The sequence below is a fragment of the Vicugna pacos genome, chromosome 4, assembly GCF_048564905.1.
Source record: "Vicugna pacos chromosome 4, VicPac4, whole genome shotgun sequence".
NCBI lineage: Eukaryota > Metazoa > Chordata > Mammalia > Artiodactyla > Camelidae > Vicugna > Vicugna pacos.
This window is the reverse complement of record NC_132990.1, coordinates 79,854,632-79,876,711: the sequence shown is the minus strand read 5'-3', so window position 1 is coordinate 79,876,711 and position 22,080 is coordinate 79,854,632. Positions and strand designations below refer to the sequence as shown.

At 62.2% G+C, this 22,080-nt stretch overlaps 1 protein-coding gene across 3 annotated transcripts in view; it reads left to right on the top strand.

Moving 5' to 3' along the window:
• The window catches only part of EXD3 (exonuclease 3'-5' domain containing 3), a 67,588-nt gene that overhangs the window by 1,701 nt on the left and 43,807 nt on the right, over positions 1-22,080 (top strand). For all 3 annotated transcript variants that reach the window (XM_072960583.1, XM_072960585.1, XM_072960584.1), the window contains exons 2-5: positions 5,517-5,638; positions 13,390-13,454; positions 19,768-19,941; positions 20,290-20,457. In XM_072960583.1, coding sequence (XP_072816684.1) covers positions 5,548-5,638; positions 13,390-13,454; positions 19,768-19,941; positions 20,290-20,457 — 498 coding nt within the window. In that variant the 5' untranslated portion in view covers positions 5,517-5,547. The remainder of the gene's footprint in view (positions 1-5,516; positions 5,639-13,389; positions 13,455-19,767; positions 19,942-20,289; positions 20,458-22,080) is intronic.

Below are 22,080 nucleotides of genomic sequence, written 5' to 3'. Positions count from 1 at the left end.
TACATACACAGGAGAACACCCTGGCCTCCGGGGGCCAGGAGAGGCTTGTGTCTTGGATGGCTGTCAGAGCTCAGATCCCAGCTGTGACTCAGAGACCCAACTTGTCTCCTCCTTCCTCAGGTGGGCCCGGAGGGCCAGCAGGCCTGTGACTGGGAGCCACTCTGCTCAGTTATGGCTGAGGCCCCTCCGGCGTGGCCCTGGAGCAGTCCTGCCCCTGCAGACTCCCCCACTGTGGACCAGGGTGGATGAGATAGACCCACCGGGCTCTTGGGAGAAGTGACCAAGATGAGATGACGCTTGTGATGCAAGGACCCTGCTTCCTCATCAGGGGGGGCTCCGAGGTTCCCAGACTGCTGGCCTGGAGGTGGGCAGGTCCCCCCACCCCACACAAGCTCCTCCCCTTACCGAATCCCCAGCGTGGTCACTGTCTTCCTCAGACCAGACCTCCCACTCCCATCCTCCCTCATTTCCCCCACCGCTGCCAGGGTCACTGTCACTCCTGCAGCTTTGCCCTGTCTGGTCTCAGGATTCCCACCTCACAGCCCCCGACCACCCCTGGGCTCAGCTGCCCCCTCCTCCCGTCCCTCCCAGGGCTCTCCGTTGCCCATGGCTAGAGCCCCACCCCACCCCTGTCCTTGGAGCTCACACCCTCCACTCTGAGGGTGTCCAACCACAACGAACAGGCAAAGGTTGCCAGGTTGGGGTGTGGGGGTGACTGCTGAGGGGGACAGGGTAATCTGGGGCGATGTGCTCTTGGATTTGGGGTGATGGTTGCACACACCTGAGTGTACTGGAGGCATGGTGTTGTGTACTTTAAAGGTAAATTCCATGGTATGTGAATTTTATCTCAATAAAGCGATGAAAAAAATCACTGAGATGTTGGCACAAACATCAAAATCAATTTGAAAGTCAACTGAAATGGCTTTCAAGTTAGTGCTGCCATGTAACTGAAGATTCAGGCCCAAGTGGCCCCACCTGCACCCCATGTCTCAGGGGATCCCGGATGGCCCTGGGTGGTGACCCCGTCCCGGCCTGCATTTGGAATCTGGGGACAGAAGGGTGACCTTCCCTGGTGCTGGCGTGAGGAGCGGTGGCTTTGGGGTTCCGGCTGTCTGCCTGGCCTGGGTCTGGTCAGCTGCCTTTGTCAACCCAGACCAGCGTATCCAGCAGAGATGTGTGAGCCACGCACGTGGTTTTAAATGTTCTACGAAGAGAAACAGTGGAATTAATTTTAATAATGTATTGAACCCCAGTATACCCCAAATATTACTATTCCCATATATAGTCGATGTAAAAACTCGGTACGGAGACCTTGTGTGCTGTTGTCCCGGGTGCGTCCTGCGCTCAGAGTGAGGGCGTCGGAATTGCCAGATCAGGCCTGGGAGGGGCTTGGGGCTCTGCGGCCTGCGGCCGGCTGGGCTCCACAGCACTCCCGCCACGTGTCTCGTGGGTGGTATGGGGCGTGGCCACGGTCCCCAGGCCCTGCTGTCAGAAGGGCTCATGACATGGTGATGAGGTCGCTCTAGGGAAGTGGCCTGGGAACTTTCAAGGCCTGGTCACCTTCCCCCAGATGAAGGGCACAGGGGACAGGGGGTGGGCGGATACAGCCGATGCCCCATATTTGCAGAAAGCCATGCAGAAAAATGGCAGAGGAAGCATGATTTGGCATCCATCAAGGGTCACCAGCCTTGTTCTCCTGGAAGAGGTGGGCGGATGGACAGACGGACAGCAGGCTCGGGCCTGGGCCCCACGGTGGTCGTGCTGACCCTCGGCCAACAACGAGGTTCCTCGTGGGGCCCTTCAGTGCTGCCTTCCCGGGTTGCCTGAAGGTCAGCTTTGGCTCAGGACAGTGGAATTGTCCCCTCGCTGCCCTTCCCAAGCCAGAGCCACTTTTTCTGGGCTCCTGGCCAGGTCTCAGGCTTTGCTGCCACGTCCCCTCCTGCTCACGAAGCCGCCATGGGGAAGGACAGCAGGCCTGAAGAACGTGCCCCACCCCATCTCACCAGCACGGTGCTGCCCCACGAGGCTGGACCTCCTCCGGCGGGGCTGGGCGAGAGGTCCTGGGGCTGGGGGGGCACTCTGTCTGCAGGTGGCAACGACCTGGGGAGGGTAACCTGCTGAGGTATCTTCCTTCCCCTGCTGGGTCCCCTCAGGGCCCGACTTTGGGAGGGGGCTCGGGGACACCTGCACTCTGGGCTCAGGGCTCTCTTGCTCAGTCAGTGTGCCAGGCAGGAGGCGGGGGGTCGTGGGGCAGGCACACCTGAGGGCCCTGGATCGTGCAGCACCTACAGCAGGCATCAGGCGAGGCATTCCTGGCTATGGGAAGGCCAGACAGTCTCCCAGGTAGCTCCCAGCTAGATACTGGGGCCAGCCCTTGGGGGAGGCAATCTGGCCTGCATGGTAAATATCTCTGGAGACTCCTGGGCACCCTTTCTCAAGGGCCGAGTCTGTCTCTGGGTGGGTTTGCCACTGGGTGGGAGCGGGGTCGGGGGGAGCAGAAGCCTCTGGGTGGAGCGGGGATCTTTGAGACAGATGTCTGGTCCTGCAGCTCAGCTTGGCCCCTCTCAGAAAAAGTCACAACGTTAATGAGTTGCCTTGGTAACTCTGATTTAAAGGAAGTTCCAAACCTGCGGGCTGCTCACCCTGGGGCTCCAGGGAGGCCTGTCCACCTGGCCCTGAGCTGCAAACCCAGCACCACCATTTGGCTGGAGACCTCTGCACTCCAGGCAAATCCTTTTCATTTTAAAATGAGGTCAGTTTAAAAAGTCAGCCATCGGGTGAACTTGCCCTTGGTCTCTGCCAGCTGTGTGCTTTCTCGGCCGCTGCTGCCTGTTGTCAGATTCGGATTCCCAGGCCCAGGGCCAGAACCAGGTTGCCTGGGGAGGGTCGAGCTGAGTTTCCACGGCCTCAGTTCTCCCAAGGTGGGGTCTGTGTCTGTCCCCCTGGCCTGGGGCTGGCCTCTGGGAGGGGAAGGTGGTTCCAGCAGAGGGAGGTGGAAACACACCCGCAGCAGATCTTGGGAGAGATTGTCTTCACTTCCCCCTAATTGAGCGGATTAGAAACAAAACCTCCTTCCACAAAAGGGCCGTTTGGCTGTCTGCCCCTTCCTGGGTGACCAGCCAGGTACACGGCTGCGGTGCAGGGCCGTGGGGGCCGTGGCAGTTCGTCCTGGGCTCAGGCTTATGTGCAAGGAGCCTGACTACGAGGCAGTGGGTGGGCTGCCGGCCTTGGCTCATCCCGTGGGCCCTGACTCGGGGTCAGCAGGACCAGCCCTGGCCCAAAGCTGGGCTTTGTGACCAGGCTCCGCCCCTTCAAGGAGGCTGTCCCGAAGGCCACACGAGGTGCAGCGGCCAGGGCCTGGCTGAGCTGCGATAACGGAGGAGGGCTGTAGGCAGGAGACCCTCTCGGATGGGTGGTCTGTGGGTCCTGCCTGCAGTGGGACTCGGGAAGGCCTAGGGGAGGAGCCCCGCCTGGGGTTATTTAAATAACCGAGTCTCATGGGTAGTGGGTGCTGGGCCCCACGTTTTCTGGTGGGACACACAGAAGAGTGCCCCGCTGGAGCCTTGGCCCCCACCCTGCCCTCCCCGTCCCTGTCCCTGTGTTGGGGACGCACCCCCATGGGGGTCTGCTGCAAGTGCTGTGAAGGGTCAGGGGCTCCAGAAACAGCAAATAACAGTGCTGACTGCATTGAGCCAGCCGGCCGGGCCGTGTTGGCCCCACGGGGCCGGGGCCTGGGGGAGGCCAGACTGCTGGGGGAAGGAGAGGAAGACAGAGGAAGAAAGGGGCAGTGCTCCTGGCCCTCTCTGGGAGGGGCCCACGGGGCATGTTGGGGACCCTCTGGTGGGCCCAAGGGTCACCCTCCCCCAGGCCAGAGGTGCCCAGAGGTGTGTGGGGTCACGGAAGCACAGCCCATCAGTGGCCTGTATACTCTCCGATATAGGCAACAGTCCCCAGACGCTGGAGGAAAAAGCTTCTTGGAAGAAACAGACTGTGTAAACCGAAGAGAGGGTGTCGACACAGCGAACAGGTGGAAGCCACGAGGTCCTCGGGCGAGCGGGGACCGAGCTCTCAGGCATGACTGAAGTGTGGACTGGGCAGGGGTGGACATATCAGCTGTCTGGGTTGTGGGTGGTTTCGCGAGTGAATACACCTATCGAGATGCATCAAATGGCGCATCTGAAATACGTGTAGTTTACTGTGCAGGAACCACACCACCATAAAGGTGTTAAAACAGTGGTGATAGCAGAAATGAATAAGGAATGAAAGGCTTGCAAAACAGAGTTGAGGAGCTCTCCCCAAAAGGTGCAGAAGAAGAAAGACAAGAGAATTAGAGGTTCTCCCAGGAAGCCTAGCGTCCTGGTCAGGACAGTTACAAGAGGAGAGGACGGAGGACAGGGGCCAGGACGTTTCCCAGGACTGACGCACACGAGCCTGCCTGGTGGGGCCTGTCCTGTCCATCCTCCTGACCCCTGCATGCCGTCGGGGAAGGTCCCCCAGGAGGAGACCAGCTCCTACATCTTCAGACCTCTCGGCACCAGCATGAGCTAGAAGGACCGCCATTGTCATGTATGGAGGGATGGCTTCTCACCTACAGCCCAGGCACAGCCAGCCTTCCAGCCAAGGCTTAGTGCACAGTGAGGACGTTCCCAGACCACCGACGCCTGGCGGTGTTCCCCCCTTGCAGGTCTTCTCAGGAAGCTCCTTGAGAATGTGCTCCTCTGGGGGAAACTGAGAAGGATGAAGACTGAAGTCAGGAAATGCAGGATGCACCAGGAGAGCAGGGACGGGGTCCCAGGGCGGCGGCCGTGCCCCCGGGCGGGAGAGCAGCCATCCAGGTTGAGACAGGAGGGCAGAGGCTTGCAAGCAACGCCTCTGGAAACAAGTGATTGACTTCCAGGCTTGCTTGAACATGCTGAGGGAGGTCCCGTTAGTGATGGCGTCGCAGGAAATCCAGCAGGGAAGCGGTGCGTCATTTTTCCTTCAACTCCCCTCCGTGCCCGTTCTTTAGGCAGGATAATTTCTTTTGCTCTGTCTTCAAGTTCTCCGCCTGGGGAAGAAGGAGCCTTGTGGGTTCTCTCTTTGGGGCCGTGCTGGGGCTCGAGATCCACGCCGGAGGCGCCGTGTGTGTTACTGTGGTACAAATGGAACTGCTTGTCCAGGGGTCTTTATAAGACCTCCTATAAACAGACCAAAGGAGGAAACGCTGGGTAGTCTCTGTAAATGTGGGGAAGGGCCTTGTATAAAATACATGTTTGCAGGAAGTCTGGTGGTCCCCTGGGAGTGGTGGCACCGGCCGGACTGACTCAGAGCTGGGTGTGCCTGTGCGGGCTCGCTCCTGGGTCCTCGCGGCGGGTCCACCTCTGAGGTCAGCACCCAGCGTCCCCGGGCCCAGCAGGGGACACCGAGGCCACTGAAGCCCCTGACACCTCCTCGAGCACAGAAGTGGGTCTTGTGTGACTGCCCGTCAGGGTCTGTCCCACTGTGAGCCGCTGCAGCCTCGCTGTCCCTCTCCACAGGTCCTGAGCAGCCTGCGGCCTGTCCCCGAGGATGGACCCCGGAGACCCTGCCTGTGACCCTGCTAGTGACCCTGCCACCAGAGACCCCACTGGTGACCCCACTGCTCAGTCCGTCCCCACAGGTGAGTCTGTGCCCCTCAGGGCCCCAGGTTCAGCTGGCTGCACTTGGCAGGGCTGGGCCTGGGGTGCATGCAGGGGATGCATTGCATGTGTGTGGGGTGCATGTGTGCACTGGGTGGGGACTCCAGGTGGGGGTGTCTGGTGACATGGCCTTGTGTGGGCCTGGGACACGTGGAGTGGCCTTGGGTGTGGACACAAGCCCGCAGGTAGCTGCTCCCGGGGCCTTCCTGTCCTGAGGGTCACTGGCAGGCACTAGTTTTGCCCTGGGCAAGGTCCCAGCAGCCCTCGGGCATGGGGAAGGTGGCAGTGGACCGCCTGCTGGCCACTTGCTCGATGGCCAATTCCAAGGGTGGGCTGTGACTGGACGGACTCCTTGGGGAGGAGGCTGGAGCCCACACTGAAGGGTGGGGGGAGCTAGCGCATGGGCCTCGGGGGAACGCGGGGTTTTCTCTGAATCCTGGCGCTGCACGCACAGTAAGTCTGCAGCCCCCGGAGCTCTGGGCTGGACACAAAGGCTCAAAGGCGGTTCATCCTCTCCTCTCGCCAATAGAGAGGAAGGAGAGGGAGCTGGGAGGAGCCTGGAGAGCAGGATCCCCAGACAGGTGCTTCCAGCACGGGAGCCCCAGCCCCTAGAGGGTGGTGCAGGGCATGGGCCTGGGTCTTGAGCCAAGTTGGGGCCTGTCTTGGCTCAGGAGTCCCAGGGAGGGGGGCATTTTCACTTTGATGGCGGAGGATGTGACATGCAATCAGCAGAGCCCCAGCCCCTCCTGTTCTGGGCAGCCACTGTCTCCAGACATTCCGCAGCAGCCCCCAAACGGGGTCATCGTATGGGGGGGGTCCTGCTCTGGCCACTAGGCCAGCCAGAGACAGGAGCGGGGACTCAGGGGCTGGGGGAGCAGGTGGTGTCTTCAGGCCCCAGCCTGGGCCCCTCCTTCTCTCAAGGCCTCACCCCGGGTGGGGAGTCAGACCTTCCTGAGCCCGCCCCTACCTCTACACAGGCCTCTGCCTGAGCGTGGGCAGAGCAGGACCTCCCCGGAGGATCCTCTTGGCCTCAGCCCCCACCCGCTGGAGCTGGCAAAGGGGAGCCATCCCTGGGCACTTCGGCCGCTGGCAGGGCGTGCAGCCAGGAAGGACGGTGCCCTGCAGAGACCCCCGCAGCCACCCCGATGGTGCAGACAGAGGGGCTGCTGCAGGCTGGCCCCCCTTTTCACGAGGCTGCCCTCTCGGTCCTGGTCGCTACTCAGGGGAGCCCTTCCCGGCTGAGGCCCCCACCATGCAGTGTCTTCAGGCCCTCGCCACCACCCTGTTGCAACTCCAGGATCAGACACGGCGCCCAGCCTGCCCTGGTGCCCACTGGCTGACAAGGCACCCTCAGGAAGGCCTCTGGGACAGACCTCAGGCCAGGGCGGCCCTCCTGAGAGGGCATCTCCTCACCAGGGTCTGGCTAGCACCCCCAGAGTGCCCCAGGCCCCTCTGCCCCTCTGCCGGTCTTGCCAGAAGCAGGACCGTCCTTGTTCTGTAGCCCCCACACTCTGACACCGGAGGCCCAAGGCCCAGCCACCTCGCTCTGACCATCAAGAGGGCACCAGCATCAGAGGGTCAGCCTCCCCAGCCTGTCCTGCTGCTGGTGGCCAGAGGGGAAGGAATGGGTCAGTGAGGACCAGTGTCCTTTCCCCAACATTCCCCCAGTCCATCCCTCCGGAGCCAGGAAAACATTTCCCAGCTGAGTCGTCAGCTGGGCTCAGAGATCGTCTCCTGAAATCGAGGCCTTTGCAAGAGTGAGTGCAGTGGAGTTAGAGAAGCCATGTCCTCGAAGTCCAGCTGGTTTCAGGCCCCAGGCAGCACTGGGGTCTCCTTCCTTGGGAAACTGGGAAGTCTGGTGGATGGAACTACATCATTTCTCAACAGGGAGGGAGGGGAGGGGGCCACAGCTCCAGGAAGAGGGTTCCGCTCCTCCAGCCCCTTCATATGCCTGTGCTGAACCCCGGAACCTCCAGCAGCTTCCCAAACAAAGGCCCTCACCTGGCCCGCCCGGTGGCAGGTGTTGGTGTGGAACTAGCCTTGGCTGTGACACGAGGAGGGCCATGAGCCCAGGCGACTCTGCACCGCACCTTCCTTGCTGTGTGACCTTGGGCAGGTTATGTAACCTCTCTGTTTCCTGAGAACAATAGTCGTGGCCCAATGCTTATCTTCATCTGTGAATGAAAGGCCTCCACCCAGGGTGCTGTGAGGGTGTGAGCCATGATCTTTCTTAGTCTTTTATTCAGCGGAATTTATTTTGCCTTGAGATACGAGGGATGGGTCCAACTTCATCACATTTCTAGAGGGAAGGTCCACCCTGCCCCGCTGTCCCAGGCTGAGCCCTCGTGTCTGGGGGTCTCTCTGCTCCCTGCTCTGTTCACGTGCCTGCATCACGATGTCTCGATGAAGCTGGTTTTACAGTATGTTTCAGTATCTGACGGGAGCAAAAACCTTTCGTTGCTACTTTTAGCTTTCTTTTTATTTCCTATATAGACGACAGGATGAGCTTGTTTGGTTCTATAAGAATCTGCTGGTGTTTTTACTGGATTTCATTTTGTTTATGGTTGCAAAAGGAGCATCTGGCACCTTCTTGTCATGGTGTGAGACACAAGGGTGCCAGACACCCCTCCCCACACCCTCCCCCAGACACCCCCCTCCCCACACCCTCCCCCAGACACACCCTCCCCGCACCCTCCCCCAGACACCCCCCTCCCTGCACCCTTCCCAGACACCCCCTCCCCGCACCCTCCCCCAGACACCCCTCCTCACACCCTCCCCCAGACACCCCGCTCCCCGCACCCTCCCCAGACACCCCCCTCAAGACACCCTCCCCCAGACATCCCTCCCCGCACCCTCCCTCCTGCGGGGTGGGGTCTGCTTCCTGCCCTTGAGTGAGGGTGGCCACGGCGGCACAACTGACAGTAGAAGTGGCCTTGCCCAGAGCAGGACCAGCCTTATTCCTGACTTGCAGAATCTGTGGTCCTCACAGGTGACCCAAACTCTTTGGGCCATTGCCTTTCTATTTGTTCTTCTGCCCTTAGGCCTGCTTTTAAAAATAGATCTTGCACTTTCTTTGTTACTTTTCCAAACTAGGTTTGTCATCTCCCTAAACTCTTGTCTTCTAGCAGATTTTCTGACTTGCCAGTGAGACCTGGAGGTGGCGTGTCGGTCCCCTGCGCCCACCTGGGTGGGCAGGGTTGCTGGTGGGGGGCCCTCCCGCTGCTCTGGGACGTTCCGGATGTGCAGTCCTGTCCCCAGGCAGCCAGGACATGACCCCTTGCCTCTGCCTTCCCAGATCCATACCGTCTTTTTCCTTCTCCCGTGATGCGCAGGCGCCTGTGCTGAGGACAGGAGCACTCTGTCTCTGGGGTGTGTGGTTTGCTAGATGAAGCAAGATGACCCGCAGACGGCCCAGTGAGGCCAGACTCACGCTGCCCGCCGGGATGGGGGCTCCGAGGGGCACCAGCTCTTCACCTGCACCACCTGCACCTCTTGCTGTGCAAGTCCTTGCTGTGTCCCCTCTTGGGGAGGGCCGAGCCCACTGTTGCATCTCAGCCCCTCCCAGATGTGTGTGGACACTAGACCGGGCCCCGGGGAGATGGTGTGGCCCCCCCCACCCCCCAGAGGAGCCGTGTGCCCCCTTCCTGGGGAGGCAGGAGGCTGCCTGCATGTGGCTGAGGGGCCCGGGGGACGAGCGCCAGTGCTGGGCCGTGCGGTGGGCAGTGGGGGAGGCTGGTGGCCTTTGGGGGATGCTGCCAGGCCTGCAGAAGGGGTGAGGGCTCACGCTGTAGCCCCTGGACAGGCTGATGGCCCACTGGGTCCCTCTGCTCTGCTTGTGGGCGGTTCTGCTGCCTGCCAGCAGCTGCCGGGGGTGGCCGGGATAGGGACGTTCCTGGGGCTGGTAGACGTGGATGCTGGGATGACTGCAGCTCCTGGCCCCCCAGCGGGCTGTTGGGCCACCTGCCGAGAGGCAGCCGGGCTCAGTGTGTTTGGTGCTGCCTCCTGCTAGTGCCGAGTGGAGTTACAGGCGGGCTGTAGGAGCCTTGGCCTGTCCAAGCTCCGAGCGTCACGGGTCACTCAAGGAGACGGGGGGGGGGGTAGTGTCCGGGCTCTGGGTGGCTTTGTGGGGCCATGTGTGTCAGGCTCCCTGCAGGAGGCCAGCTGTCCCCTGCCCAGCTGAGCTGCCCCAGCCAGTTTCTAAGAATTCATTGCCCCCAATTTCCAGGAGAAAGCACCCATTTTATTTGTTTCTCACCACCAGTTTCATGATAGCAAGTGACAGGGGTCTTTGCAGAAGTTAACTTGGCAGCGGAATCTCCTTCTAGAGTGTGTCGTTCCTCAAGTAAGGTGACTCAGCTAGGTGGTGGTTTGTACCAGATGGTGTCTGTCTGTCCACCCTTCCTGTCCCCGAGTCCCTCCTCCTCCCTCGGCCACCTCAGGGGCGCCCCTAGAGGCAGCCCGAGCCCTGGGGAGCTGGAGGACAGAGCGCACAGGCCGGAGGGCGGCCCTCCAGGGCCTCTGCCTGGGGTCCCGACTGAGCCCTGGGCCCTGGCCCCGCACAGTCGGAGCCTGAGCCCCCCAGCCCGCGTAGGGGGAGCTGCTGGGGCGCCAGTGAGGCCGGTGCTGGGTGGGGAGCAGCAGCCCAGGGCGGCCGTGGGAGTTTGGTGTTTGAACTTGAGTTTCTCAGTGTCCTCTGGACACACAGCTTTCCACCCACACGCTCCTGGGGTGGTGTCAGGAGCCAGGTGCCAGGCCAGAAGCCGCCTGCCCCGCCATCCCTGACCTGCCCTCTAGTTGCCCGCCAGCAGGCCCAGGACATCAGGGAGGCCCAGTTCCGGGCCTGGGGCGGGGGTGCTGCGACCACAGCTGATATCCTGGGCTGATGTCCACCCTGTGGACAGAAGGCCCCCCAGCGTCAGGCCCCCCACCCCGTGCCCACCCTCCCTCAGCCGGTCTCCTGCAGGGTGTCCCTGGGGGAGGGGGGAAGTTGGTAGGAATTCTTCACATAATCATGTCCCGAGGTCAACAGGGTTTTCTCCAGGTTTCCTTCAGAAGTTCTGTCTGTATTCACAGTGAGACCTACAGCCCCCAGTGGGTTTTCTTCTGAGTGTGAGACAGGGGTGACATCCCAGTGTTGTCAGTAGGCGTATGCAGTTTCCCGACCCTGGGGCCACGCTGGCCGTGCACCCGGTCCCACGCAGACCCGGCTGTGGCTCCCAGTCCAGCCTCCCTGGGCCGCCCTCGGCCTTAGTCCCCACGGCCCTGACCTGGCTCCCTGTGATTGTTGAGACAGGGTTTCCCGGCACCCCACACCCACTACACCACTGCTGTTTGGATTATAGAATTTATCGATTGATTTGGGGAGAATTGACAACTTTGCATTGTTGATGGTTTGTCCCTTCCTTAATTAGGTCTTTTCATTTTTTTTCTCAGTAACAGTTTGTGCTCTTTTGCATGAACTTGTTTTCTAGATTTACCTCGAGAAATTTCGTTGTTGTTGTCAGTGGAGGGACTGGGGACCGAACCCAGGACCTTGTGCATGCTAAGCACATGCCCTCCCACTGAGCTATCCTCACCCCACCTGAAGAACTTTGTTATGCTACTATAGCTGACTTCTTAAAAATATTCACTCTGTCTGTTGCTTGTATAGAGGGAACAGGGGATTTCTTAACATTGGCCTTGGCGGACGCCAGTCTTCTCACTGACCCACTAGCTCTGCCTTTTCCAGAGTGTCATGTGCTCCTCATAGCACAGTCTATAGCCTTTTCAGATGGGCTTCCCTCACCTCACGTGCACATAAGTTTCCTCCACGTCTTTCCGTGGCTCGGTGGCGCCTGTCTTTCCAGTGCTGAATCACGTTCCGCTGTCTGGAGCGACCAGCGTTTGCTCGTCAGAGTGGCGATGTTCTGTGTGTTCCGTTCTACGCTGTGCCTTTGCTTTTCTTGCTGCTGTCAGTGGCAAGGCCCCCAGGGCCGCGCTGGACGGGCAGCGGGCGTCCTCCTGGGGTTTCTGTCCTAGGGGAGGGAGCGCCTGCAGCCTTAAGTTCTATGTTTGCCGAGGGTTTTCTACAGACACCTGTTACCTGGTTCAGGAAGTTCCTGCTCTTCCTTGTTGGCTGAATTAGTTCTTACATTATGGCTGGAATTTACTTTTACGAGATGCTTGTTCTGCGTCCCTCGAGAGAGTCACATGACTCTCCTCCTTTATTTCACTAACGACCTTCAGTTGTCCCACCAGCCTTGGCTTCTGGACGGACCCTCCTGTGGCGGACGGTGGGGGTATCACCCCTGGTGTCCTGCCTGGGTCCCTGAGCCTGTGTCCCCAGTGGGCTGCCCTCCAGGCCCTGGTTCAGGTCTCCTGGCCTTTCCCTCTGTGTCTGGCCTCCTGCAGGGGCCAGTGGGCTATTTTCTCCCCGATTCTTGCGTAGATTTGCAGGCGAAGCCACCTGGGCTCCTGAAACCCCAGATCTGACCTGGAGAGTCTGTTAGTGACCTCCCCTCCCCCATCGTGGGGGCTGACAGTCAGGTCCTGACTCTGACCCCTGACCCTGACCCCCACCATGTGGGGAAACATGGCTGTGGTTCTGACCCCTGACCTTGACCTCCACCACGTAGCGGGGTGGCTGGGGGCCTGGCAGCCCAGGACTAAGTGCCAGGGGCCTCGCCCACCTCCTGGGTTGGGGTCGGGGCTGCTTTCTCTCCTGCCTCCCCGCGCTCTGAGCAGCGGCCCCTGCCGGTTCTTGGAGGAAGGATCAGGTTTGTCTAATTTCTCAGTGAGGCGGGGAAGGTCCCAGTGGGCGGCGCCTGGGCCTCTGCAGCGGATCTTGCACAGCGAGGGGGGCGGGGTCTGCGCGGCGCTGGTGCCGAGTGGAGGGCGGGGCCGGCGAGGTGCTGCTGGGCTGCCGGGGCCGGAGAGGCGGTGGGAAGGCAGGGAGGGCCGTGCCGAGAGCCCTGCTGGGAGGGCCCTGAGGGCTACGCCGCGGGGCGGGGCGGGGCAGGCCCTGCGAGGCAGCCAGGGGGCGCTGGTGGCCGTGGGTGATTCGGGGCTGGGTCCCCCGGCCCTTCCAGCTTCCTTTCCGGAGCCAAGAGCAGTCAGCAGGGACCTTTCCAGGCCAGCTAGCCCTCTTTGGCACTGACCTTGGACCTTTTCCAATGTGAGGGTGACCCCGACCTGCCCTGTGCTCAGGGCCCAGCAGGGTCCCTGGCCAGCACCGGGCCAAGGCAGCGCCCACTTCGTGACCCCGTGCCCCCTTCTGCGGCAGGGCAGGGGCTGAAGAGAGCAGTGGTCTCGCTTTTGCGAGGGGAGCTTGGGGAGCGGCCAGCCTGCATGGGGCTCGCCAGGGACTAGAGGGGAGATGTGGTGGGTGGTGGATGAGGGTGGGGGCGGTGTACCACCCTGGGGATGCCTTGATGGACTCGGCCAGCCCTTGCGGGTCCCAGTCAGTACTGCGGGCTCAGCCCTGGTGTCCTGTTCATACCGCGGCTGAAAAGTGAGGCTGGGGCTCCCTGAGCTGTGGGTGGAAGCCCACCCCTGTGGGCACTGCAGGATGGAGCAGTGCTGGATGGTTGGGCCACGGGCCCTGGGGAAGGGGCAGCGGGGAGCTCTGGCCACAGAGGGCACGAGAGGCAGCATCTGGGAGCGCTGGGCGTTGGCCGAGCTGGGGCCAGTGGGCTCTGCTGTGGCCCCAGCCTGCCCCTCAGCCCCTCCCACGGCCTCTGTCTTGTCCCCCCAGGCCAGGACCCTCTCCTGTTCCTGCAGTCCCTGCAGACGCTGTGGTCCACGCGGGAGCTGCGGCAGGTGAGCAGATGGGGTGTGGGCACCTGACCGCCAGCCTCTGGGCTACCTCGTCTGAATGTTCTCGGGGACACACGGGGGTGGGAGCCCTGGGGCGAGGCCTGCGAGGTGCTGGGAGACACAGGCCCCTGAGCTCAGAGCAGGAGAGAAGGGCCTGTGCTCAGCACCGGCTGCCGCGCAGCACAGAGCGCCTGGCAGGCCTTGCCAGCGGCCTTCTCTCCCAGGGAGGGTGGCAGGACCACCTGTCTGGATGGTGGCGGGAGGCATGTGGTCCAGCAGGACAAGCCAGCCCTGGCGGGGAGGCTGCCATGGTCCTGCACTGCCACTTGGGGGTCCTGCCCCCCCAAAACCATTTCCCACCATGGCCTGTGCTAGGAGGGCCTCTTCGCCTTGGCCTCTGGGGTGGGAAAGGCACTCCCTGACCCCCCGTCGATCCTTCCCTGCACTTTACTCACTAGAGGCAGCAGAAGGGGGTGGCTCTCCTGGCTCCAGGGGAGGACCCAGAGTCCCCGCTGCCCAGGCCACAGGCCCGCAAGTGGCTGGAGGGACAAGGCCCCACCCTCTGGTGCCAGCCTTGCCTCCTGCTGCCCGCCAAGGGCGGGCAGAGAGCCTAGACCAGGGCAGGCTCTCTGGGCAGTGTCCAGAGCAGGGAGCTCCAGGAAGGGCCGTGGGCTGGCCCAGGGAGGAGCCCGGGAGCTGGAAAGGCTCCCACACCTCTTCATGGTGCAGAGGGAGCAACACCTGGGAGACAGGCAGCCGACTTCTCTGCGGAGGGGCAGGCCTGGGCTCTTTGCCCGTCCGAGCTGCGTGGCGGTGGTCACCGCACTCAGGCCTGCGAGCAGCCATCTCCGCCTGTCAGCTGGAGAAAGCCGAAGTTTTTACGAAAGCCCAAAGCCTCATTTTCTGCAGGGGTTTATGTTTCACTTTATTTTATTTTTTTTTAAATGGAACTATAGCTGATTTACAGTGTTGTGTCAGTTTCAGGTGTACAGCAAAGTGATTCAGTTACACACATATGTGTAGATATCCTCTTTTTCAGGTCCTTCTCCGTCAGAGTCTGTTACAAGACACTGAATACAGTCTCCTGGGCTGTACAGTAGGACCTTGTTGTTATCTGTTTTATGTGCAGCGGTGGGCCCCACTAAGCCCAAACTCCTGGCTTGTCCCTCCCCCCAGAGCATCCCCGTGGTAACCATCGTTTGTTGTCTGTATTTGTGAGTGTATTTCTGTTTTGTAGAGTCATTTGCGTCTTTTTCTTAAGATTCCACGTGTAAGTAATACATGACACTTGCCTTCCTCGGCCTGACTTTCTTCACTTAGTATGATCATCTCTGTGTCCACAGGTTACTGCAAAAGGCATTATTTCATTCTTTTTTTTCAAATGGAGGTACTGGGGATTGAACTCAGGACCTGGTGCATGCTGAGCACACACTCTACCACTGAGCTATACCCCCCCATTTCACTATTTTTTATGGCTGAATAAAATTCCGTTTTCTGTATGTACTGTAAGCTAAGAGCTGTTTAAGTGTGCAGTTGTGGACCCCGTGGCTTTGAGCTTAAGCCTGCCAGCAGGAGCCTTGCCTGTCGTGGGGCCTGGAGGGAGGACTTGGGACTCTTCTGCCCTGCGCATCCTCCCTGGTGAACCAGCCTCAGAGCACCCCCCCACCCCCGTTCTCCAAACAGTTCACCGAACACAGGAGCCACGGGCTCCATCTGCCGGGCTGGTGGCCGGGGTGTGAGGGGGACACCTCGGCGAAGACTGGGTTTCCCTGCTGGTTGTGGCGCGTTCGGAGCCTCCATTTCCGGATTTATTTCTCCGGGCGCTCCCGCCTCTGCGTCATCACCTCGTCGCCCTGAGGCTCCTCACAGTCTCCTGCTCTTGCCCCTTCCCGGGCCGGCAGCTGATGGGGTGTGCGATCAGCTCCACGGTTTGTCTGTGCCCAAGCCGCCATTTGCCGTCTGTCTCCACTTCTGCCGCTGCATTTCACGCCGTCGGTCCCCGCTAAGCTCTGTTTGTCTTCACGCGTCGGGTTCCACTGTCCTTCTCTGTTTTCTGATTTTCCTTGTGTCTCCTTTGACCAGCGAGCTACTCATTTCCAAAGACACACAGCGGTGCGCCTGACGTCTGCGCTGCTTGTTTCCGGCGCGAAGGAGCCTGGTCCAGGTGTTTTTATTTTGGGTTGCCCGCAGCAGGCTTGTTGGTGGTTCTCCCCGAGTCCACTACACTTGGCGGTCGGTTGTCTCCGAAAGCTTCCACCTGGAGGGGACACAGTTTGCTCACCAGGGCTGGTCCTGGGCTCCAGTGATCAGACAGGAACCATGCTGCCCAGTGTCCAAGCTTGGATACGGGTGATACCCTAGGGCCCAGAAGCAGAGCTACGGTCGGGGGAGTCCGTGCAGTGACCATGAGGTGGTGGGGCAGGCACGTGGGACGGGCTCGGAGGGTGCAGAGGGGCGCTGGACAGACACTGGAGATGTGTGTGTGGCCTGAGCCCCGACGGTGAGGGTGCAGATGACGCAGGGTGTCCTGGGGGCCAGGAGGGCAGTTGTGTGGGAGCAGGGTGCCCTGAAGGTCAGTGGTGCCCCGGAGGTCTCAGGGGCCGGACAGGACAGGGGCCTGGGGGCTGGTTTTGGAGAGCTCTTTGGGGGTTTGCCACGTGAGGACAGAAGTGAGCCGATGGGGGTCTGTGGTCCTCTCTTTAAGACAGAGCAGAAACTGCAGGTTAGGGCGCTGATGGCAGGAGCCAGGGCGGAGGGAACAGACAGGAGGCAGGTAGATGAGGGAGGAGAGCTGGGGGGTCTGAGAGCCCCCCGGATTGGGGGGGTGGGAGAAGCAGGAGGTGGAGGTGGGGCAGAACAGTGCTCCCCAAAGTGGGGCCCCGGCACTGCACCCCTGGGAGCTTGTTGGACATGCTCGTTCCTGGGCGCGCCCCAGCCCCACTGAGCCCGAACGGCGTGTGATAACAGGCCCCTGGGGCTCTGGCCCAAGGCCAAGGACTGCGAGCATCGAGCCCGCGGAAGTCAGGGCGGGCGCCAGGGACAGTCAGCTCACCCCCGGAGTGTGAGCCAGGAGTGGGGACCCAGCGGAGCGGGGGGAGCGGCTGCTGCCCAGGGCCCAGCCAGGGAGAGGCGGGAGGAGGAGGGGGTCAATGGGGTCTCAGAGCCGGGGGTCCACAGGATCATCGGTGTGGACGTCGAGACCACCAGGCCAAGGACAAGAGCTGCATGGGAAGGGGGACGTGGGGACACAGGGCCCAGACATAAGTCCCTGGGGCGCCGGGGCCTCAGGACCCTTGTGTGGCAGCCCGCCCCGGGACTGGGCGAGGCAGGAGGAGCCCCGCCGCCGCGCGGGGCGGCTGCGTCTTGCTCTTCGCTTGGTTCCGATGATTCTCTGCTTTCATAATTGTAGGCACACTTATTTTCTATTTTTGTTCCCAAACCGATGCCCTGTTGCCCCTTATTCTCAGAGCTCTAATCACCCTGCCCGTGGTTCCCACTCATGGTGCACTGTTCCTCGTGTGTCCCGCGGTGTCTCGCTGTGAGCTCATCTCAGCGAAGCTTTCTCCCCTGGTGGCCAAGGGCCAGGTCCCCGGGGTGTCGCCAGGACAGACTCGCCGGAGCACACACTGAAGTAAATCCAAGCTCATGTGCTGTGTGGGGCCGTGCGCAGGAGGGGCTTTGCTTTTGTTCCCGGGGTCCAGGCCAGCAGGCAGGTGCCCAGTCACCCTCCCCAGCAGAGCGGCTCACCCCCCCCACGACACCGCCTGGGGGCTCCTGCCCGCCTGGTGTCAGCACCCCCACGCGACCTGGGGACCCTCACTGTGCCTCATTCCTCACAGGCCTCCTTCCCTCCTTGGGTCTTTGTGGACGAAGAGTTGCCAGGTTTCCTGAGTTCGCCCAAATGCTCCAGGGGAAAGTCTGCATTTCAGTTTTGGTAATCACGCCAAGTTGCCACAGTGCAGAGGCTTCAAAGTCACGCTGAAGCCGAGTGGATGTCTGCCCTTGAGCGTCCTGGGGGCGGCCATCCTGTGTGCGGCCATGGCCCACATTCTGGCTCACAGCCCGAGACCCCAGCCACGCAGTCCTTTGACCTGTGGGCTGAGCACAGTGGAGGCATTTGTGCGGGGAAGGCTCACACAGACAGGACACAGGTGACACCTGGGGCTCCAGACATGGGGAATGCTCCCAGGTGAGAGCTCCAGGCTGGCCTGGGCCCCAGAAGCTATCGGCATGCAAAGAGTTGAGAAGGGCCATGGGGCCAAGGGCAGGGGGTCTGTGGCCCCCTGATGACCACCTCTTCATTGCTCTCATTGCTGGGTGCAGGGGCCCTGTGACCCAGGCTTTGTCAGCAGGACCCTGGGGAGGTCACATAGGCTGCTGGAAGGTCTGCACTTTCTGGGGAAGACGCCAGGGAGGATCAAGGAGGCACCTGGGTCCTCAGCGGTGACGCAGCCAGGAGCCGGGGCTGTGGACCCCATGGGGGTGTGGCTTGTGCAGGGCTGCACCTGCCTTGGCACCTAGGCAGAGCAAATGTCACCTCCACGGTGGTCCTGGGGAAGGTGCAGGGCCATTTATGCTTGGGGTGTAGATGTGCACCTCTCCACCCCAGACCCCTTTGCACTGGGCACTGTGGGCTGAGGTCCGAGATGCTCCCAGCAGCAGCAGGATGGGAAGCCTGGCCGCATCGGGGCCAGAGGAGTCACGTCCAGCTTTTACAGGTTGGACCACAGAGGAGTCACGTCCAACTTCCTGGGGCCCAAAAGCTGTACCATCAGGATCCCTCTGAGCTGCTCTTCGGAGCTTCTCAGGGGAGGGGGCAGAGCCGGCCCTCAGCTGCAGGGCCAGCAAATCAGTGGTCATCTCAGAAGGACATGCCCACTTCCTCCCTGTGCCCTTCCCAGGCTTCTGCTGGCCAGCACGGGAGAGCCCCTCCGTGGAGGGGCTGGACGCCCCCAGGGGAAGCAGCAAGTCCTGCGTGGAACGGGTCTGGGGCTTGGGGACTACGCCACTGAGAAAGGGTCTGTGTGGCCTCGAGGGGTCCTCTTGGGCATTCTTCTCTCCTTCCTGCAACGCACCCAGACCCAGCTTGGTCACCTTGGTCACAGGAAGGATTGTGGCTCCTTGGGAAAAGCCTTTTTTTGTGGGCACTGGTCAGTGGGCACTTGGCCCAGAGCTGGGGGAGGGGTCTTTCTCCAGCCCCTACCCTGGCCCGAGGCTGGCTGCACATCCTCTGCTCTGCCGGTGGCGAGGGGCCGGGCAGGCGAAGGCTCCGCCGGACTGCCCCCAAGAAACCCCACACAGTGTTTGTAGTGATTCCTGGAGCCTGCCTTCCAAATGGAGGACCTGGCTTGTGGGCAACAAGGAGCCGCTGTGCTGGAGGCTGAGCGTGGGGTCCACATGCCTGTAAGCCAGGACCAAGGCCGGAGCAGCATCCTTCTAGAACTTTCCTCCCCCCTCCCTCGCTGCAAGCGGGGAGCGATCTGGTGGTGGCACTGCCCCTCCTCCGGCAATGCGGGCCAAGGCCCCATGGCTCTGTAGGAACCACGGCCCCTGCTGGCGCCCCGAGGCCCCTGAGATGTGCAGGTGGCCTTGCCGGCCCATCCTGGGGTTGACAGCTCTCCTCGGGGTCTGTTTGAGGCTGTCTCAGGTGAGCTGCCGTGGCCACAGCAAGGGCAGCCCCTTCCAGAGGGGCCTTGGGCGGGAGGGCTGCTGCGCACAGCCTGCTGCCTCCTGCCGCCCCGGGCTGGTAGAGGGAGCTGCACTCACCTGCGCAGCTAAAGCCGGTGGAGGGGAGCGGGCTGGCCGCAGCGTCAGGGCCCAGGCTCATGTGGCCACGCGGAGGACGCCGGCTGCCGCAAAGTCCGTCGTGGAATGCACGCTGTTCCCTGGACACGTGTGGCAGAGAGCACGGCTGTTCCTTCGTGGCTCTGACATGCCGCCCAAACCTCCGGCAGCGCAGGAGGTGGAAGCGGAAACGAAAGGCATTTTTAGTTTGGGATTTTCTTTCCCTTTTTTGTTCCCTGTTGCCTGCTGGGCTCTGTTGCTTTGTCACTGTCCCTGAGGGACCAGTGCCGTGTCCTGTGCGAACCACGTAGGTGGTCAGGACGCGAGGAGCGCTGCCGGGGTCCGGCGTTGGACCAAGCCCGGCCTGGCCTCTGGGGGACCATCAGCCTAGACAGTCGCTGTGTCCGGCCTGGGTGCAGCAGATGGGCCGTCTCGGCAGTATAGAAGGTGGGGAAGGGCAGTGCTGGAGAGATTCCACTTTACGTGTTGCCATGCAAGGAGGAAGAGCTTGTGACAAGGTCTCTCTCCACAGCTCCGGGAGGAAGCCTGGAGGGGATTCGCTGCTCTGGATGACCCGCTTACCAGCCTCCTGGACATGCTGGACGGCAGCCAGGGTTGGCGGGGGAGGGGCTCCTCCCTGGAGGCCTGGGTGGCCTGTGAGCTGAAGCGCTGGCTGCAGACCCGGCCGCGTCCCAGGCCGGCCCAGGTGAGCCTCGTCTGTGGCCCCCGGCCTGGTGCAAAGGCACGTCCCTTCCTACCCCGTCTGCCTCGTCACAGTGGGCTTCGCGTCCTCCTGACTGGGCCTCTGCAGCCCGGGAGCATGCCCACAGTGGGCAGCTCCTGACAACCATGTGCTGGGCCGGCCTCGGCCCCCTTGCCTGTGACCTAGCCCTCCAGGCTCTGCCCGCCCTCAGGGTCCACCCGCAGGCCCTGGGCTGCAGGTGCTGGTGTCCCGGGCCAGGCCTGCTCAGGCACCAAGCCCCTGCCTACATCCAGCCCCGTGACCCTGGCCACAGGCCACTGCCTCCCCTGAAGCTGGGTCTGGGATTTCCAGGGAAGCCCGGGGCTGAAGCAACTGCAGGCCCGTGCGGTCAGGGTCCTCGCCGAAAGCCCCCCAAGTCTTGTGGAGCCGCTGGTCAGCATATTCCAGCTGCAGGATGCAGACCGGAGCCCCCTGCTGGCACACATCCACCGGCTCCACCAGGAGGGCAGGTTCAAAGAAGTGAGTGAGACTCCCTGTGGCTCTGGGCCCTGGGGGTCGGTTCAGGGACACGCCTCCTCTTCTCTGGCCAGAGGCCAGTCTTCGTGTGGGCCGGGGTGCGCAGACGTCAGCCAGGCTGGGGCATGCAGGGCCCCCCCGCAGTGTCCTCGCCAGCCCTCTCCTGTGGGGGACTGTGCAGGGGGCTTGGGTCTGGTGTGCAGGGTTTCGGGAACTAGCCACCCAGGGGCCTCGCTCAGGTTCGTGCCTGGCGTGGAGGTCCTGGGAGCCTTTCACACACTGACCCAGCTGAGAAAGAGGCTGGACACGGCCCCCCTAACCCCCCGCCCGGTCTACATCACAGGCAGGGTCCTTCCTCCCCAGGTACCCACGGGGCACCCACAGTCGGTCAGCTGGGTAGGGGCGCCCGGCTGTGGTCCTGAAGCCCGCGTGGCAGAGCTGCTTCCCTGGGACTCCACGGCCCTTCGTTAATTCCCAGAAACGCTCCCGGGGGTGGGGGTGTGGGACAAGCTGGCAACAGTCCCTGCCACACGGGCCCCCCACGGGCCCAGGTCAGACGGCTGGGCCTGCTTCTGTCTCCTGCCCCTGCCCAGACTCACCCACCAGGTCACTCGGGCCCTCGCTGGTGTGGCCTCCGGGCGGAGAGTCAAGGGCAGACACTCACTGCAGCCACGGCCGTGCCAAGCGGGCGGACTGGCCACTTTGCTCCTGGGCTTGGCCAGTGACAGTGTGTGTCCTGGTGTCTGCAGGGCACCTGCATCCTCCTGGACCTGTCAGGGACCCTGCCCTGAGGTGAGGGGCTGTGTGCTGGGTGGTGTCCACTCCTGTGTGTTTGCTGGGTCACTTGGGCTGGGTCAGGCCAGCGGTGGTGACCTGTGGGGGTCTGAGTCCTGAGGGCCCTACTGGCCCTCCGCCACCACCATCCCACCGGCCCCAGACAACCCGGGACTGGCCCTGGCAGGACACTTGTGTTTTTCAGACCAGTTGCGGGGCTTGGGCTGGCATTTGGGGCCCAGATGGCTCGCCGTGTCAGTTGAGAGTCACCCAGTGTGTGTGATGCAGGACGGGCTGGGTCAGGAGGACAGACGTGGGCTCAGTGGCTGCGGGTCTCCGGGTGAGGACCTGGGGGCTTCTGGAAGGGCTTCGCTGGGTTTGCGGAGTCTCCTTTGTGAGCAGTGCGGTCTCTGAGGGGAAGATGGAGCCCTGAGGTCCGTGGGCCAGCGGTAGGCGAGGAGGGCGTGGCAGGCTCAGTGTCCTGGGGCCTGGTGAGGACCCCTGGGAGTGACTGGGCCCCTCGTGAGGTAGCTCTGAGCTGCAGCTGCGGGTCCAGGGGTGCCCTCTCCCTGAGGGGCGAGCCCCGAGGCAGGTTCCGGGTCCAGCGCCCCCACCGCCTAGTCAGGCACAGAGAGGAGCCCGATTCAGGGGCAGAGCTGCTCCCGGGCGTGGGGTGCGGCCAGCGGCTTCCTGGGAGGAGGCCCCGTGGAGACTGAGCGGCCCGCAAGGTGCACGGCCCAGGCCAGGCGGCAAGATGGCGGCTGCGGGGAGCCCGGGCTGAATGGGCGCTGCGCCCGCGGGGAAGGCCGGAGGCAGAAGGCAGGCTAGTGTTTCGAGTCTCCTGTTACACTC